General features: G+C 40.5%; 1 protein-coding gene across 1 annotated transcript in view; it reads right to left on the bottom strand.

Annotated features, from left to right (window-relative positions):
• Positions 1–19073, bottom strand: part of LOC137130411 (glutamate receptor ionotropic, NMDA 2D) — a 49343-nt gene that overhangs the window by 20054 nt on the left and 10216 nt on the right. Inside the window, exons 2-6 of the mRNA XM_067510535.1 lie at positions 11847–12185; positions 11313–11519; positions 9856–10122; positions 6628–6956; positions 5390–5504 (exon numbers count right to left, since the gene is read on the bottom strand). Of these exons, the coding sequence (XP_067366636.1) occupies positions 5390–5504; positions 6628–6956; positions 9856–10122; positions 11313–11519; positions 11847–12134 (1206 nt within the window). The 5' untranslated portion in view covers positions 12135–12185. The remainder of the gene's footprint in view (positions 1–5389; positions 5505–6627; positions 6957–9855; positions 10123–11312; positions 11520–11846; positions 12186–19073) is intronic.

A 19073-nucleotide genomic window follows, 5' to 3' on the forward strand; every position in this document is an offset into this window, starting at 1 on the left:
AGTACATATCATTAAAACTGTTAAGGAGAATAGATGTACTCAGATTTGAAAGCATCTGTGAGAGGAAGCGTAGTAGGCAAGTCTGATAAATTAATTACTTTATATAGTAACATGTCATATACGCTTTTACAACGTGTTATTGTAGCGCTGCAACAAGACGTTTCAGGAAGCATATATGCTCTCTGTAAATTAAACTAGAATTTGGCATTCTTCCTCGTAAAGAGGCACAGTAGTTTCTTACTCGTTGTCCAGCATGAATCTTGTTGTTATGTTATGTTTTTATAATCCCACATATGTCTCGGAACTGCAGGGTATGCTAATTATACAGGTTTGTCTGACTGGGACAACTGATTCCACAGAAGTGGGAACAGATTTTTTAGCTACGCTAGCTTTTTGGCAAAGAAATGGCACATTCCCGCTAGTTAAGAGCCAAGAAAAAAATTCTATTATTAGTTATCAAACGTGGAGAAAATAGTATTACTCTATTTGCAGATTCAACACTGAACAGGTAATAAAATAACACGTTTGTGTTTCCCCTAAGCTTTACTTACAGGGACACTCTGCGAATGACCCATTATATCGGATTAGAGAGCTAACTAATATTAAAATTAGGCATATGGTTAGATAATTAGCAAACAGGTAACCAAGATGGGCTTATTGAAGAGGTCACAAAGAGGACAAAAGGTCACAGGGTGCGTCATGTTTAGAGGACTGCTTTAGATCACCGTAGTCACTTTGTTGTTATAAGGCCGAAATCAATGAAGTAGATAGTGGGTCCTGGGGTCACAAGATCTACAAGAAGGTGCAATAAAAGGGTTTTATTGCTTCACAACTGACATTGACAGATAACCTAAAGAGGGATAAGAATGATGACTGCAAACTACGTGCATCTGGTTTCTTCATTCATGTTTTGTAAAGGTGGTTCCTTTCTTAGGTTTGGGTATAAATAGAAGGGGTTTGAGAGATACAAGTCAGAAGAGACCAACATCCATGTGTTCTTCCCCATGCCAGCATGTATTAAACCAAGATGGTTCATCACGTTGAATTCTGTCTTCAATTCTTCCAAGATCTAGTAACATTTGACCAAGGAAGAGGGAAAATTTCTATCACAGGAGGCACATACTATATGTAGATGGTGTTGCGAAACCTACCACAAAATATAATGTTTAATATGAAAGCTTTTATTACAGTGTTTTATAGTTAATTTGCTAATGCTTACAGCCACTTGTAATCAGATATTTTCACATAAAATATAAACATCTGTATAAATGTTCGAAAAATAAAAAGGGAGCTAATCAGTAAAATCAGAACGGCATTTTATCCTCTCTAACTTCATTTAAAAATAGTTGTGAATTTAGCACGGTTCCCATCCATCCAATATATTTATCACTTTATCCTCCGCCAGTCCCACCAGTCATTGGATGAGAGACTGTTCGACCTGAAATGGACAGTTCACCAATCTATTGGAGGGTCACACATAGAGACAGACAATTATTCAGGCTCACAGTCACACCTACAGGCAATTTAGAGTCATTACTTAATCCAAGCTGTGTATCTTTGGACTTTGAACACCAGGGAGATAGGTGCAAATCAACCATTGAGTTTGAACCAAGGACCCTCTTGTTGTGTGGCCACAGTGCTAGCCATTGCCCCACTGTGCTCCCGTTAAGCACTCTTTAAAATGTAAAGAATTTATTAAATAAAAACAATCCTACTGTATAGCCTTTTGCTTGTACTCAGTCACAAACGAAGTAAACTCAGTGGATCTGTATAGTGTAATGCAACCACCACAATTCCTGCAATAAATGCTCTGCTTTTTCTATCCTTACTGAATAATCTTCCTTTTCGGTTCCAACATTTGGAGGGATGTTCATTAAACTCGTTTGTTTCCATCCCTTTTATTAGACTACACAAATTGGTCTAACCTTGTATTATATGCATGGAGAAAAATAAATTGGAAAATATAAAACAATCCAAAGAAGCGACGGTAAAAACTCTGGCCACAAAATGAATACAGAGATGAATGAACACTTACCGATGGTCTCCATAATCCTGAATATTATAAGCTTCAAAAAGCTAGTTTTTATTGCAGGCCCTTAGAACCAGTTTTGATTATATTGTACATGTATTATACAGGCTATTCTGCTCACTTACTCTATTTTAGAACACCAAACCCTAAATATTCATATATGTGGGATGGGAGTAATTACCTGACAAATCTGTGCATGTGCAAAGGCAGTACTTATTGTATTGTTGGGCTACAGTGTATATCCATAAATGTTTGTTCTAGCCACTTACTTTAATCTCAAAAGAAGTAATGAAGAAAATAATAACTTACATACTCTGAGTAGGATGGAAGAAAGTACTGTACTTCACAGATTTCTGTGGCACAACAAGCAATAACTTTAATGAGGGAATTCTAGTGGCAGAGATCTTTTACATTTAGGTCACTGAATAGCCTGGAAGTTAGAAACCTATTTGACTGGATTATTATAAGAATTTTATGTGTCAAGCTCTGGTAAAGTGGATTTTTTAAAAATGTTTACAGATGATAAAACTGTCGTTATTATTGATTTATAAAATGTGTTTTTTAATAATGCTGTAAGGCCAAAATGTTTTGTGTCCACTATTGACCCGAAAATGTCTGTCAAACATCCCTATGGCTGTGTTCCCCTTCTCTTATCATTGTTTATATGCACTCTGGATGTGTTTATTGCTGGTGTCTGGGATATTCAGATTTTTGAAAACAGCACAAGGCGGGACCACACCCAGGAAGATTCACTGCACAGTCTCTATTTTCTTTTCTTTCTGTGAATCTTCCTCTTGCAGCATGCTTGTCACATCTTGGCACAATCACCCGATAAAAGTCATGTCTGAGTGTCATGCCAAGAAGCAATACACACAAAGGAAAGTGTGCATGCATACTGTAAACTCATACACATAAATACAAGAAAACAGAATAAGCACACATGCACCTATATAAAAGACATAAGGATGTGAGTGGTTAAGCAGGGCAGTAGAGTAAAGTAAAGTTTGGCAGCTTCCCGCAGTTTGTCTGTCTGTGTAATAAAGGGTTGCCAGAGAGAGGGGGAGGAGGTGGCAACAATGACAGTATTTCGACTGCACTTCGACCGCAGCTCTGCAAAAGACATTCAATCAAAACACACTCAGGGAACAGAGACAGGAAACAGATAGAGCTTTCAGGAGCAGGACAACACTCCACTTTCTATCAAATAAATACCAAGAAAAACTCACAAGAAAACGTTAGAAAAAGAACAGCTATAGAATACCATTTCCCAGTTTTCAAAATGCTGAAATATTTAAGGCATGGAATGTATTCTATGTTGGAGTAAATATTAGAGAACTTGGAGGTGATGTAATATGAAATGCTTAATGCTTTTAGCAGCTGATACTAGCCTTAAATTTTTATTAGCTTGGAACCCAAAACATATGCGTCCTTCCTTCGTAGACAAAACAAGCCAATCTTATGCCAGACAACCTTCAGTATAGTCTGCAGTGTAACAGAAAGCTAGGTTGGGTGCTCCCAGGCTTTAGGTGATGGTGCATTCATTGTAAAGAGAACATTAAATATTCAGGGAGGGCCAACAGCATGGATGTGCATAATAGGCAGATACAGGCATCTTATCCTGTGTGTGTGTGCGTGCGTGTGTGTGTGTGCACGCACACACAATAGAGTTTATGGAAGAATGTTGTAAGCATACAGTATGCGCCCTCATTTGGTCACACATGCACGCAAATGTCTGTGTGGGAGCTCAGCGCGTGTTTTTGTGTGTGTTTGTGTGTGGGTGGGTTTCGTACCATGGGTTTGCACAGAGTCGAAGGATCAGCGCAGGAGCTTCTAATTGAAAGGGATTTGAGGGATATGGCAGGAGACAGCATGTTACGACACACTGAGACTGGACTCTGGCAGGCTGTTAAAACCAGCAGGAGACTGAGCACCACTAGTGTGTTTATTCATGTTTATGTGTAAGCATCAGTATTTGTATTTGTGCGGTATTTGTGATAATATGCAGCTGTGGAGTTGGATGTTGTGAGAGTGCTGTGGGTCTTGTGGAAGGACAGGGGTAAAATCCCAACATATTAAAGGGTAAACATCTCCAGGTGACAACGCTTCAATTTTAGGATTTCTTAAGAAACCACAGATTTATACAATATGCATGACAGATACAGAAATCTCCATCATTGTATATATCTGCACTTCGCATAACAACAAAGATCAGGGAACACGGGCAACAAATTAGAAAGGATCGGCAACTATTGATCAAAACAACACCAGAATGTTGCTTTTTACAAAGTGACTGAGAACAAGATGTTTGAATAGAAGCGAATGGCTGTCTGCATTGTTGCAGCTAACGATTGTTATTATTGATTACTGCCCATCAAGTGATCTCTTGCTAGTTAAATATAAAATAGATGGGGGACAAAATCCGAAGTCCTCATTCTGTGGAGAAAAACAACACAAAATTCAGGCTAAACTAATGTGACAGTCTCAGTTGAATGAACTGGGTTTCTTCCAAACCACAGTGTAGTCTTTTTTTGTGTGTTGTTTTAAGTCTGTTGCATCTCAGGGAGGAAACACTGCCCAGGTAAACACAAATAGGTGGTTTTAAACTGAAGAGAAGTTATTTTAGAACAAACCAATTTGAGTTGGCTAATTCTGACTGCCAAAGTCTCATATTAGACTTGGCTGAAGGCTTTTGCCTAAGCACTGAAGATTTTGTCGATCATTGTCCAGGAGGAAACATCATACAAAAAAAGCATGTTTCAAGCAACATATGGGCCCGAATATAATGAATGAAATCAGAGTTGAGAAGAAGTGAACCTATCCTTCAATCTTGTAATGAATACTTAAAATTGATTAGTTGATCCATCACAATTCAGAGAGCTCCTGCTGCTGGACACATTTCATGTTTTCTCAGACTACCGAAACCCAAGATATTTGATTTTAAATTATGTAAAAAGCAGCACATCATTACATTTTTGAAGATGGACATTCATAATGCACCATAGTGAATTTTACATTATCACTAAAGCCCAAACCCAAACCCATGTGACCCTTCCTATCCTGACTATCAGGTTTATGTTGTTATTACAGATAGCAATGCAGCACACATCTATTCACAGATAGAAATTGTTAACATCAGCAAAAAATATCTTCCCTGTTCAGTTTCTAAGCACCTTTGTTCTTTCATTTGTTCACAGAGGGCAGAATTGCAGCCCTCATGAACCTCAAGATTTAAACAGTTTATGTAAACTATAACTAAGTGATTTTCATTTATATGATATCATGTGATTCAGCAGAAATGACATACATTTTTTTACTAAAGTGAGACACCAAGTGGATGATTAATTAATGTCATGTCCTTACATCTTCCCATCCACGTCCAGGTGTCCAAGAAATTACATCCAGGAAGGGGTTGGCCAGGTAACCATCACTATTGAAGGAATAGTCTCGACCACCAAGGGTGATGTTGCTGAAATACCTGCATGTCAGAGACAAAAGGAGGCAGATAGTAATTACGTAACAGACAACATACAATTGGTAAATTATCTAATTATATTTATGGTAAGATAAGCATAAATTTGAAATCATAAGGCTGGTTTTGATGGTAACAAAAAGCCTTCCCTTTTATCTTCCCATTTGAAACTAAATCACAACACATCTCTGGTGACAGTCAGGGCTCGCCTGTTAATCAAATCTACAGACAAATGATCAGATGCACACAATTGTCAGGCTCTTTGAAATGAAACAACTTCTGCTATAGTTTGTCTGATAATCACAGAGGACAGACCTTCTAATTGTCTTTCTTATGTCATCTTTCTGGCTTCAAAACAAAATCTGAAAGCTTTTTTGTAACATGACAGGAAGCCTCAAATGAACAGCAACTTGTAGTTACAAACAGTGAACAGCAGGTAGCAGTGCAAAAAAAAACAAAAAAAAACAACCCACCTTCCTGCTCTATTTTTGATATCGTTTAAAAATGAAGAAAGAAGAACCCATGAATTAGTTCTCTTTAATTGTTACATTTGCAAATTTACAAAAAATATGGGTAATTACAAACCTATTTTTACACTGACCAAACTTAAAGTTACAGTATGTGGACTAAATGTGGAGCAAGAATACCTATCTAAAAGTGATATGATATAATAACTAGAACCACTTGAGCTACTGTACCTGTTAGAGTGTGCTTCTGTGTATTTGACCAGCCTATGAGAAATGAATTAAAGTCTGCTCATTAATATAAATAACACATGGTCCGCTTGCAACAGATGCTGGGGTGATTCCGCCACCTCACAAATAGATGCACCAACAACCACTATTTTGCATGGATGATAGCCAGCTCCAAATTCAGATATTCCCTTTGTGCCTGCTCTTTGAAACTAAATCTACCAATCCCATCCACATTTTTTTCATCTTATTCTGATGTTGAACCAAATTTTGACACAGAACATCACTTAACCTGTATCTATTTCTTTTTCTTCCTATTTCACATATTTTGCCTGGAGCCTCCCAGCTGCCTTGTCCTTAGCCCACAACGTATTGCTTTCCTTCCCTTTTCACATTCTCCCTTTGAGTTGTCGTTTTTCTCAATATCTCCCTCTCACCTCATCCTGCCCCGCAGTCTCTCGGTTTGATTGGCATCTGTCATGCAGTTGGTGACAAAGTTTGGCCCACCCGTGGTTCCGTAGTCCTTACGCATTGCCACTGCCCCATGAGTCAGCACAGACACACCTCGAGCAATCCTTCGGCGAGGTTCGTCCCTCCAGCCTTGCGGCCGCACAGCAAACAGAGCCCGGGGCAGACTCTCCATGCCCAAACCTGAGAGTGCTGGCCCCACAGCAAACCACATATGTGAGGCCCCAGCCTGACCAGCAGCCCAGGCAGCTCGGAAAACCAGCTCAGCCTCCTCCTGGGAGCAGTACAGCAAACGTACCTGGTGGACAGTAGGAAGGCAGGGAGGGAACAGGGACAAGAGGAGACACACACATACACGCTAGTGAGATAAGGAGGGGACAGGAAAGACACGAAGAGCGACAGAAAATGGGAGAAGTAAGGAGAAAGAGAGATTGGGAGCAGAGGTGTACCTGAGCAGGAGAGGACAAAGTTGGATAGAAAAGGCCATATCAAGAGCAAACGGGAATGCTGGGAGAGGTTAGAGCAGAGATACAGTTGCTGTAAGCTGATGTGATAAGGTTCATGGGAGGTGGGTGTATGATTTTAAGAGTGAAGCAGACACATCAAAAGAAGAGAGGACTGCTTAGTTTTATGTTATGTGTGCTAACCAGGAGGTTCAGGAGGCAATGGGGGTCAGTGCTTAATGAGCTTAAACCTGATGAAACAAGTTACAGCTATGAATAATAAAACCAGGAGTAAAGCAGGAAAAGAGAAATGAAACAACTGGAACTGGCAACGCGAAGAAATAGAGGGGGAGAAGCAAGGAAGCAAGGGAAAGGGAAAGTGGTTAAAGACACCTAAGGGGAGAAAAAGGTAGAAGAGGTTAAGCTATGACAATGTGACTAAAAGTAGGGTGGAAAAACGACCTAGAGTCAAAAGGGGGCAAAACCAACAGATGGAGGAAAGTAATCAGAGATGGGGAAATAAGATAGTTACTCCTTGGAGAAAAGGAGGGTTGCGCAGAACATTATGATATATTTTGGTGAAATCAGATCGTGGAGAGATTTGTGTAAGAAGAGGTGACATGATGGAATGAGGCTAAAGAGAAAGAAAAAAACACTGAAGAGAAGGAAATGCCTCATAAAAAAACCTCTTCAGCAAGTACTAAAGTAAGGAGTGGCAAGGAGGATGAGAAGGGGGTTGAAATTGACCAATAAGGGTTTTAAGGGGTTAGAGGGAAATTAGAGAGAGAATGAACAGATTGACAAGAGTAGGATGAGGCTGAGCTGAGCTGAACAGAAAGATCGAAGCGAGACGGGTGAGGTTAGTGCTGACAAATACCCAAGAAGGAAGAAAGAAAGAATAGCAGTATAAAAATAATAGAAATACCCAAAAAAATGATTGAGTGAATAAATAAGACAAAGGACAATTAAAGGACAAAAAAAAGACTTTCATAGAAGAATAAGAGTCAGGGAAACAGACTGAAAGCATATTTTGAGAATTTTGTCATTGTATTTTGAACTATAATGGCTTGGCAAAACAATTCTGTCTGTATGCCAATAAACCTCTAGTGAATTAGGCAGGGAATGAGAGTGACAGAGGGGGAGGAGGAAGGAGGGAGACAGTGGGTGATAGACAAAGAAAGGGAGCAAATTAGGGGGGAAGGAGAATCAGGTATAAACAGACACACAATATCTAAAGACGGGAAATGGAGAACGAGAGGAACACAGGAGAGAGAAAGATATAGAGCAGAAGCAATACTGACAAGGCAGAAGCTGGAAGAGGAATGGAGTAAAAGATAGACAGTGAGAGATTTGAGAAAAAATTGACACAAAGACCTGCAACTGTCCATCTACAATGTAAGAGATATTATCCTTGGTGTGATAGAGAAAAAAAGCATGCAATGCAAGTGTACACAGTATTGCTTAGGATTCGCAAGCATTTATTAGCCCTGCAGAAAGAAAAAGCGGAAAGAAGGAGTTATAAGCAACCTGTATAAACAACCTGCTGCCGGCAGTGTATTTATATTTACAATGACATTATCAGAGTGGACTCTCAAGGAATCCAATACACATGCACACACTAAAGGACACAAACGCAGATTAAGGCAGAGCTGCAGTGGGCATGCTGGGACAGTAGTGATGACATTGACTTAACTGAGCAGAGTCTGTGGCTGGAAAGACATGCAGCAATAGAGTTGGACTGAAGGAAAGGAAGCTAGCCAGAGAGGCAAACAGGAGAGGAGCATGAGCTTGTCTCCAGGCAAGGAAACATAAGAGAGGTGACAGAAGGGGGGGAGTGGGATTGGAGTAAGTATACAATCACAGAGATGAGTGATAGATTGAAGGGGACCATGGGGTCAAAAGGAGGTTAAAAAGTTGAAAAGATTGAGGAAGGATGGTGGCTGAAAAAACATGAGTGTAAGCAAGAGGAAATATAAAAATATAGGAATTAGAGTTTTAAACAAGTAAGGTACTGTAGGAAGGGAAAAAGACAAAAAAAACCCAGTTGTAGATGAGAGAACGGGGAGCAAACATACTGGATAAAGGACTTGTACACCAGAGGTACAAACAGAATCCTTGAGTCATTCTGGTCACGGTTAATGAATTAATGTACATTTGAAGTGTACAGAGTTAAATTTAATTTACTAATTACTAAATTAAATTTACTAAAGTGAGGGTTTATGGGCCATGTTCAGCAATCCCTCAACAAGCAATGGTGTATTGCAATACATCAATCATACAGAACAGTTATTTGTGTTAGTTTATTTTACTGTTAACACCAAATAAGTTGGGCTGACAAAGAAAATATGAATTAAAAAATGCTAAGAACACCATGAATATGACAGCCTGTGTGTAATAGGATGGTTCTTTAGGTAAAAGCTACTTAGAGGGAAACAAAGGAGAAAGTGTATGTTAAGTTCATTTCACTCCATAACTCTTGGTGCAATGCCACATGACAGCCAGTCAGGAAATCAGATTGACTCTTGGTTTCTGTTGTACCATTGAACTCTTTATGTCTTGGCAGATGGGAGGGGAAGAGAAGAACAGAGGGATAGAGGAGAGAGGGGAGAGAGAGATGTGGAGGGACAGAGGGAGAGACGAAGAAGGAAGGAAAAAGCTGGGAAGCCACCTGTCAGAAAGGGGGCCCCCAATGACACTCACAGCACTTCCTCCCCTTTCCTCCCCCCTTCCCTCGCTCCCTCCCCCCTGTCTCACCTGCGCCTCGTTCTCCTTTAGCAGCCTGCGCGTGCGTGCCCCCCCAGGGTCGTCGGTGACGTTCAGGATCACGACACTCTTCTTCTCCCAGCCGATGAACGAACCGTCTGTCAAGCCCTCGACCACAGACAGGAAATCCTGGTAGCCATGGTGACGTGTGGACACCACAGAAAAGGCGGTCCAATCATACTCCTCCAGCACCTCAAAGATGACCTCTAATTGAAGGGCAGTAGAGGAGCTGAACTGGAGAAAGATGGAACCTGATTCCTGATTTGGAGAAGAGAGCAGCAGATTTGAGTAAAAATCTCATTGGGAAATCAATCCTTAGCAGTTGTGCTGTGTCTAAACTGCAGCAATGATACCTCAAGTAAGTAACAGACATGATTTTCACAGCAAAGAACTACAACTCTCTGGACTACTCCATCTTCATGCATAACACATAGGCATCATGGGGCTTGAAGTTTTTATGGAGCAGCAGCACTCATGCAGCTGCAGGGCTAAAACAGCTTGGATTGTTGCACAGATTCCCCTATGACATCCAGTAGGGAGTGTTTCTAAAAAGTCTATTTAGGGGGTGGGAAGGGATGAGGCCTAAGCGAGGGTACATCTTCAAAGAAGTTCATCAAAGTGCTACAATTTAATTCCTCTCGAGCAAATGGTTAAAACTTGTATTTGTAAGCACAAATGCAGTGCTTTTTGTTTCTCTTTTTTGAGTTTGGTGGTAAAAAGAATGTGGCATTACCTTTCTCTGACAAGTATATGCCCGCACACAAATGTACAGTCTACACACACATACACACACACGTGCCATAGCTCACTTATACATACATAAATGGTTAAAACAGTTATTTGTAAGCACAAATGCAGTGCTTTTTGCTTCTCTTTTTAGTGTTAGGTGGTGAAAAGAATGTGGCACTACTTTTCTCTGATAAATATAAACCTGCACACAAATGTACAGTCTAAACACACACACACATGCACACACACGCCATGGGTCACTCATACATACACCCATGTCTGCTCATTGCCTCCCTCCCAGGAACATAAGAGAAAGAGTGACAGCCCCAGTTGGTGCCATTTACAGATCAAACACTGCAGAGTTTCAGCAGATCAGTGACCCTGACCTTCAACTTCTTCTCCAACCCACCAACACTTTCCCAAACGTTTTCTTCACAAAGAGGATGCACGTCGTTCTGACACTGTAAGTTTTTATGGCAATGTAAGCAGCCCTTCCTTTATACTTCTGGTTCATGGGCTGCCGAACTGTAGTGCTTCAGTATACAGCACACAACTAATTAACATTGTTCCACTCACCTACACAAACGCACATATGGAACATCTGCCCTCTTGTAACTAGCTGATTCTCTTCTCGCGCTCACACACACATTTACACACACAAAAGCTACAAGTGCCTCTTCTTCACTCTCCCATCTAGTTGTAACCGTCCCTTCTCCTACCTGTGGCATCCTCCCCAGCCCTGCTCCCCCTCCTACAGCCACTATGGGCAGTCCTGTTTGTGCAGAGACAAACTCCAGCATGGGGGCCAAAGGACCCCAGGCCGTGCGAGGTGGCCTCTCCTCTTCGTACACCAGACCCTGCAGAGGCCGCGCCGCCAGTAACTCACACAGCTGTGACAGCACCGTCTTAGGACTGCTGTCATTCACCTGTGACATGATAAAGGAATAAAGAGAAAGGGAGATGGATAAAGATAGTGAGACAAATGTAGTTAGTCTAGTAGCTAAGTGTATTTTCATTTGTGTTAAACATGTTGAAGGTGTCTGTAGTATGTATGATATCTGGTTAACAGTACAAGCTGTAGTCAAAGAATAGAGCCAGATGCGTAGTCATTGAGCGGGGCCCACACCACAGCAGCAGTATACTGTCCATTCAGCTCACATAATGAGAGTGAGTATGAATAATGGATGGTCATTGTTATTCACTTCGTTCAAGTAAGGCAGAATGAGCAGTAGGTAGAGTCGAGAGTGTCCAACCTGTAGCCAGATGACGTTAGCAGAGCCCCACTGGGTGACCACGCTCTCCCCCAGGGAGCCATATACCCGACCAAAGCCGGGGTACAGGACCCTTCCCCCAGGCCCGGCCACTGCCGCTTCTGCCTGCACCGTAGCACCAGCATGGATCACGGCGATGTTGAAGTTCATCATAGCCCCTGCATCACGTTCCCGCGGGCTGGGCCGGAGCAGGAGGTGGGGGGAGCCGTCCACCAGACCTGCCCACTCTGCCAGGACCAATAGAAGAGAGAGAGTAGGTATGGCGACCATGGCAACCTGCCAAGGGGGGAGGCAGATATATATCACACTAAGAGAGGGAGCCTGGAAGAAAGAGAGACAGCCAGAAGACGAAGAAGAATGTAAAGAAAAGCAAGAGAGGAAGAGATTAAGTTTGACTGTGTAATGTTTTTTTCCTGTAATGTGCAGTACGGAGGACATTAAATCAAATCAAGAAAAAAAGGGAACCAGAGGAAAGAGGTAACAAGAAAGACAAAAAGAGTGAGGTGTAGACAGAGAGTGAGAAAAGAAAGACAACAACTGATCAGAGATTGCATACAGGCAAGACTGTAATGAATTCTGAATTCGATTACTGGCTAATAAAAGTTAGCTTTGGCTGGGAAAAACACTGGATGAGGAAATTGGAATGCAGAGGGGGAAAAAAATGGATGGAAGAAGGCAGAAGAAAAAGAGAAGATGAAACGGTTGCTATTTAAGCTGCAGGCTGAGAAGGAACAATATGAGGAAAAATAGAAACCGGCCATTAGAGGGAAGGAGGGCAAGAGACAGAGTTAATAGCAGACAGAGACAAAGATGGGGGCGGAGGTGGTAACGGTGATGCATAAATGATAACAACAATTAAGATCACTGTAAACACACTCGCCCTCACATAGACTCATGCAAGTGTTTGAGCACACATACACACACACACGATAAGATAAATGCATGGATACACTATGCCCATAGAGCAGCTTAATGATAGAGAGATAAGAGTTAATTCAGTACACATAAACACACATTCACTCAAACCACCACATTGAAAGATAATGACTACCTGGGAAATAGCAGGGTTAATATGTGAGCTGCACTCACATACAAAAACACAGCACATCATTTTCAATTTACTTTTGGTGCCAACTGCCCACCCTCCCTTTATCCATTTCCTTCTCACTTTCTCCCTGCTTGCTCATACCCCGGCTTTTCATATTCCCCATCTCTACTTCCTATTTTCATTGCTTCATGTACCAAACACAATTGCATTGATTAACAGCACATAATATTCCTTCTAAAGTCACTCTCTCCTTTTTCCTTTTTCCTCCTCTCTGTGTTTTTTCCTCTGTCTCATCCGACTTCTCTTTTTGTCACAGTCTGACGATTCCTTGACCCTGATCAGTCTTTTGGATAGAAAAAGCAGCAAAGAAAAGAGAGGGTGGAGAGGAAAAACTGACTTGAGAAATGAGAAAGGAAGGTAGAAAGCTGTGAAATTAATATAATAGAAAGATTCTGTAAATGCAGGGCATATGACTTAAGATAGATTGACTAAAAGCACAGAAGGAGGCCGGGTGAAGGAATAGAAGACAAGGGGGAAAGGAGACGATGAAGTGGGGAGGGTGGTGGGGTGGTGGCATATAATATGTGAGGAGAGTAACAGGAAAAGAAATATTGATTACAGGGGTGTGTATACGTGTTTGGCCTAAACAAACAGACTGTCAACCTTCTGTTTTGAGTGACAGGGCTGTGTTTGTGTGTGGTGGGGGTGTACAGAAAAAGGAGGCAGAGAGGTAGGAAGAGAGCTGTGGAATGACAGGGTGAATGAGGGGGGCAGATAGATACAGGTAGGAAAAAGATGGAGGTGTGGTAAGATAGGGAGAGACAGACCTGTTAGTAGGAGAAAAGGAAAAGGTGAATGTAATAATGAAGGGGAGATGGATTTTGTTTTTTTTAAAGGCAAGGACGATGTGGAAGGAAAGAACAGAAAGAAAAGAGACAGTGAGAGAGAAAATGAGAGCTAGACACAGAGCTGCAGGAATACGGTACATCACATCATTTGGTGGAGATGTATTATATGGTGCTGAGCTGTGAGACGTTAACTGTTAGGCCTGTCACTGTACTTCACTCTCATGGGGTGTTTGCGTTGCACTGCTCAAGCAGCATGTGCCATTCCACCACAGCAAGCTTTGTTGGAAGTGTGAACACAGTGTTTAACTATATACAGTGCGCACTTCTCCTGCAGTGTGTTATTGAATGTGCAACTGCAACATCTCACTGAGCTGTGTAGCAATAAAGCAACATACAAGTAAATTATGATCAAATCCTCACCCAAATATATCTTACTATGTAGTTCAATTATGTGTTCCATTGTGTGAAATTCTGCAAACTAAATCATAAAAAGAGAGCAGTGAAGGCGCTTTCACTCACAGAAGGGATAGGGGAGTGGGAGAGAGAGATTACAGTTTCATTTGATTTGCTACCATAAATGAATCCTTTGTTAAAATGCAAATCTTTGCATTTTAGTGTGTTTTTCCCCTTCTAGCATTTGAAAATGATCTCCTCTCCGATGTTTGGAGCTTCTTCTAGTTCAGCACAATATACTGTAATAAACCTAATAAACAATGTGTTAATTTGTAATGTATGACATATCAGGATTGTTTCGCTGAGACTCATGTATCATCATTAGTATAAAAAATATAATGTATTCCTTTCTTCTTTCTTGAAAGGAAAAAACAACTGAATTTGATAATATTTCAAATATAGAAGTACTTCCTTTGATGATTTTTTTTTCTATGAATCTTTGAATACATCATGATGCAGGCACCTTCAATCATCATTTTCTGTTAAAGTGATTATATCACACTTACAGTACACTAAAGTATTGTACAGTGATGATCTTTCATTTTGTCAATCAATGTAATAAGCAGCGTACTGTATCTACAGTATAATTATTTTTCTGTTGAGCCTGTTTACTTTGTCTTTTTAAACAAAGAAAGTGGCATTTGCAGCACCACAGAAGCCAGCATACATGCCAGTGACTGTTAGAAGCAAACTAAAAACACCTTCAGGAATATTTACCAAGTACTTAAGAGCAGGAATATTCTCAGGCTGACAGAGACAGCTAATCAAGAAGATGAGAGAGGAAACATTCACAGAGCCAAGCCAGTCACTTCTTTCTCTTCCAAAATTGCCAGCTAGTGCTTCACAATCAAAACACATATCATAATTTCTCTGGTTAAATGTTTGATTAACTCTGCATAATGTGCTTACTGTAATTCCAAATGATCGCTTATAGAAATGAATGACAAGTGTATGATATGCGTGCAAAAACTCATTCACTAGTTTGAAAACTAGAAAAGAGCAGATCAACTACTTCGAAGGTATATATTTTTATATAGAAGAACACTGAAGCCTATATTATTGTTTCAAATACCAAAGAGATAGAAAAAAAACTTGTATAGCCTCTAAACACAAAATGAAAAATTGATTCTGGGTGTCAGTGTGATGGGGCAGGGAAACAATCACAATGTTTTAGAGTAGCACATCCCCTCCTTCGCCTAAAATGTTTGTGCTACAGCGAGTGCCTACGGTGACTCTGGAAGAGGGAGTCGCAAGAGAGGAGGGAACCTCTTGGGTAGAAGTTAGTTGTTGGCATCCTCACCTCTCTGAGCCGCTTTCCCACTGAACCCCAATGGAGGCAGTGTGCCAGGCCTTGTGCTGCATTGGATCTGCTGGTGAAATGAGAATGGGGAAGGAGTCCGTGGAGTCTGGAGTGTGGAGTTGTGGAAGTGTAGTGTTCAGCCTTGTGTTCAGCCCACATTGGAGCTCTGCTGCTTCATTCCATGCTGTCATGCAGAGTAATGGACCTGCTCCCTGCTGCCTATGGCACGGCTGCACTGATTCAAATCAGGCAGTTTCCCATATCCCATACAAAACATCTAAAATACATACAGGCTAGTAAATGTAGTCTGCTGTTCACAATTAATTAATTAAAAACTGTAGTATCTATGTTACTCACTGTAAATACCTTATATTAAGAAACCCTCCTCTGAAGATGAAGACCTTTTTTTCTTTTTTTTCATTTATCCACAATTAAAACAGCAGTGTTCTCAAGAATACTGCTGCATGTTTCTCTATAATTTCCTTGGGTTCGTAGCTGTATAGTAAACCATAAGATAAGGTGCCAACACAATGTGGAGCCCACAATGTGCATATATGTGAGTGTTTCTGTAAGTGTGTGTATGTATCATGGCAGTGTGGGGGAGCAGAGGAAAAAAGAGAAGAGTGCAGCTGGAGCTCAATGCTCCTCGTGTTAATTTGCCCATACTTAATCACAGCCACTGGAGTGTGTCCTCTCTGACGGAACAGATCCTCTCTCACTCACTTTCTCTGTTACCCAATCTCTCTCTCTCCCTCTCTCTCTGTCCTGCTGCACTTGTTCACCAACTCATCCTTTGCTCACACTCTCCCACTTGACACACACTCATGAGCGCGTTTGCAGACATCCTCAGTCTTTCTCAATAAGTCACTTGGATTTGTGTGTTTCACTTGTTCATTCATCCTTTCATTCATTCAGTCACCTCACTGCAGCATGTTACTTTCACTAGATCTCCTTTCCTCTCTCTTTCCCCCTCTCCTCACAAAACTCCTTACTGATTTTCACCAAGCCCTCCCCGATTCTTTCCTTCCACCCTCAGTTTTGTCCTATACTTCTTTCAGTTTCTACTTCCTCCCCTCCCTCACTTCCTCTCTCATTTTTCTCTCTCTCCATATCGCTCTCGTTCTCTCCCTTTGATCCCTGTCGAGTAGAAGAGCCACCAGGCAGCCAAGCAGCTCTTGTTCCCATTGTACATAGTGTGCAGAGTGATGGGTGAGTAGCGCACCGTGCAGCAGCGTATATAGTACTGTGTGTGTTTTTACTGCATGGCTGTAAACAGTAATAGTAAGCCTGCTGCAGTTGATATTGCTGCTGTCGCTGCCTCACTCTTACTGCAGAGCCATGGCTATCATAAGCCATTGGAATGACAAACGATGCGGCCACTAATCAAACGCTTGTGACACCAGGTGCTCATATAGAAATGCAACAATATTTGTGATATACACATGCCACAGGCTGATGAGCAGATTAGAACTGGTTGCTTTTATAAATGTGGCACCATTTGTATGTCAATTTGAGATCTCAACTCATGTGGTAAATATTTATTGTAAATTAAAGACACTATTATTTGTTTACATATATATACTGTAGAATGTGTACAATGCAAATACACAGTGCATTTGCATTCTCTATCAAGAAATGCCAATACAGCTTATGTCACTTAAACTGCATTTTTGCAAGAAAAAGAAGAATGAACTCCTTACTTTCTCTCTGTCAAATATTTGTCTTCTTCCTTATTTTGTAACCTTTTCCAAGAACAATACGAAGCAGTCACTTGACATCTCCATTTGATGTCTTTTCACAGCAAAACAACATTTTTATTCGGACATTTCAAGACCCTTTATTTCTGTACTAAACTCGGCCTAACTCCCAGGTTCAGATTATCTTGCCTTTAATTCAAATCTTTTATATGGGTTTGGATTAAACACTTCTGCCAAGAGACATCGTCAATTAATTGGACTTCACTTTCTTACATTCAGTGGATAAATTTCATTACTTGAATGGGAGGACGCTCCTTGTTTTTTTCCTCTCTATGGACTGATGAAAAAGAGATGAAGCTGACCCTGGACCCTACCACAGTGTTGCACTAACAATCCTCTGACCTCATTTTTTAAAAAAAAAGGAAAATGTCTTAGTCCTACCCATAGCTGTTTCTGGCACAGTAGAAGAAAAAAGCAATGACTGGAAATCACATCCACTGCATATCATTATTACAGAAATATTTAGAATTACTGCATCTCACCTCTTCAAAAATGTGTTTAATTTTGGTTTATTATAAGCTCGCACATGTCAAGTAATTGCAGTAATGTCCAAAAATTATCCCATGTAAACTGAGTGGTAAATCATCTGATAAAAATAATGGCCTGTCAGTGGTTTCAGTTTTCTTTGTAATAAATCCCAAGTATCTTGAATTATTCACTTTATTTGTCTGTGTGTGTGTGTGTGTGTGTTCAACCCCTGTCATTAATGTAATCCTCAGGACATTGCAAGCCCACACATGCACTATATTTCAATTTATACAGACTCCATAAACATTATCAAATTTGTGTATGAATGATGCATAGGAACATTTCAGTGGTGGCTGTATTTTATTATTTATCTCCCTTACACACATATGCACATCATTCATAAAACAGCAACTACAAATGGTTTACCACTCTTTGAGTTTTCCTACAATTATCAGTAAGGTCATGTGCTTGTGATCAGTAATTTACATAACAGAGTGCAAGATATCATTATAAAAAGCCTAAGTGTTATTTACTAACTCCACGTAAACAAACAACAATAGTTCTTGACACACAGTTTGTGTCCACTGCCTATGCTAGTATAAAAGTAAGTACTTACTTTAAGGCTGGCAAAAATAATACATTTTCCCACCTGAAAACCTGACATCTACTGTAGTACAGCGAGGAGCAGAGGGCTGCAGTGTTGCACCCTGGCCAGCACCCTTTACTCCTAGGTTGACTATTAGCACCATATAATTTATTGACTCTAATGTTCGTGTAAATTGCTTTCTGTAGTTGCTTTTTCCCCCAAATCCTCTGTCAAGATGTCCTTACAATACATGGCCCAGGGAATTATCTTATGTTTGCTTTAAGAGGACTAATTTCTCACTGCTTAACCTTTTGGTATCCAGAAACACTAAGGGCTTTGTGTTTGGGTAAAAATGGCTCCAAAATTAGAAGGCTATCAATATTATACTGATGTATATACACATAATGTGCTGTACATTAATACCGAATAATAATGAATGAAATGTCTGGCTTGTTGTTTTCTTCTTAACAAGGGATTGAAAGCAGGACTAAATTGGATACAAATGTTTCAGAACATGAGAGTACAAATACGTTTAGTTTAGGAATATTCAAAATTTAGTTAAAACATTTTGAGGCACTACACATTTTTTTTTACTGTAACAATAAATGGATTATTTTCCCATTTATCCTGAGTGAGTTGTTGAGAATCCGCAGCGTTGCTCTACTCTGCTTCCACCAGCGCTTCCATTAATTCCCTCATTGATTGGCCAGACAGTGGGATCACCTAGCCAGATCTAAATCAGTCACTAA

The sequence above is a fragment of the Channa argus genome, chromosome 7 (assembly GCF_033026475.1).
Source record: "Channa argus isolate prfri chromosome 7, Channa argus male v1.0, whole genome shotgun sequence".
Lineage (NCBI taxonomy): Eukaryota > Metazoa > Chordata > Actinopteri > Anabantiformes > Channidae > Channa > Channa argus.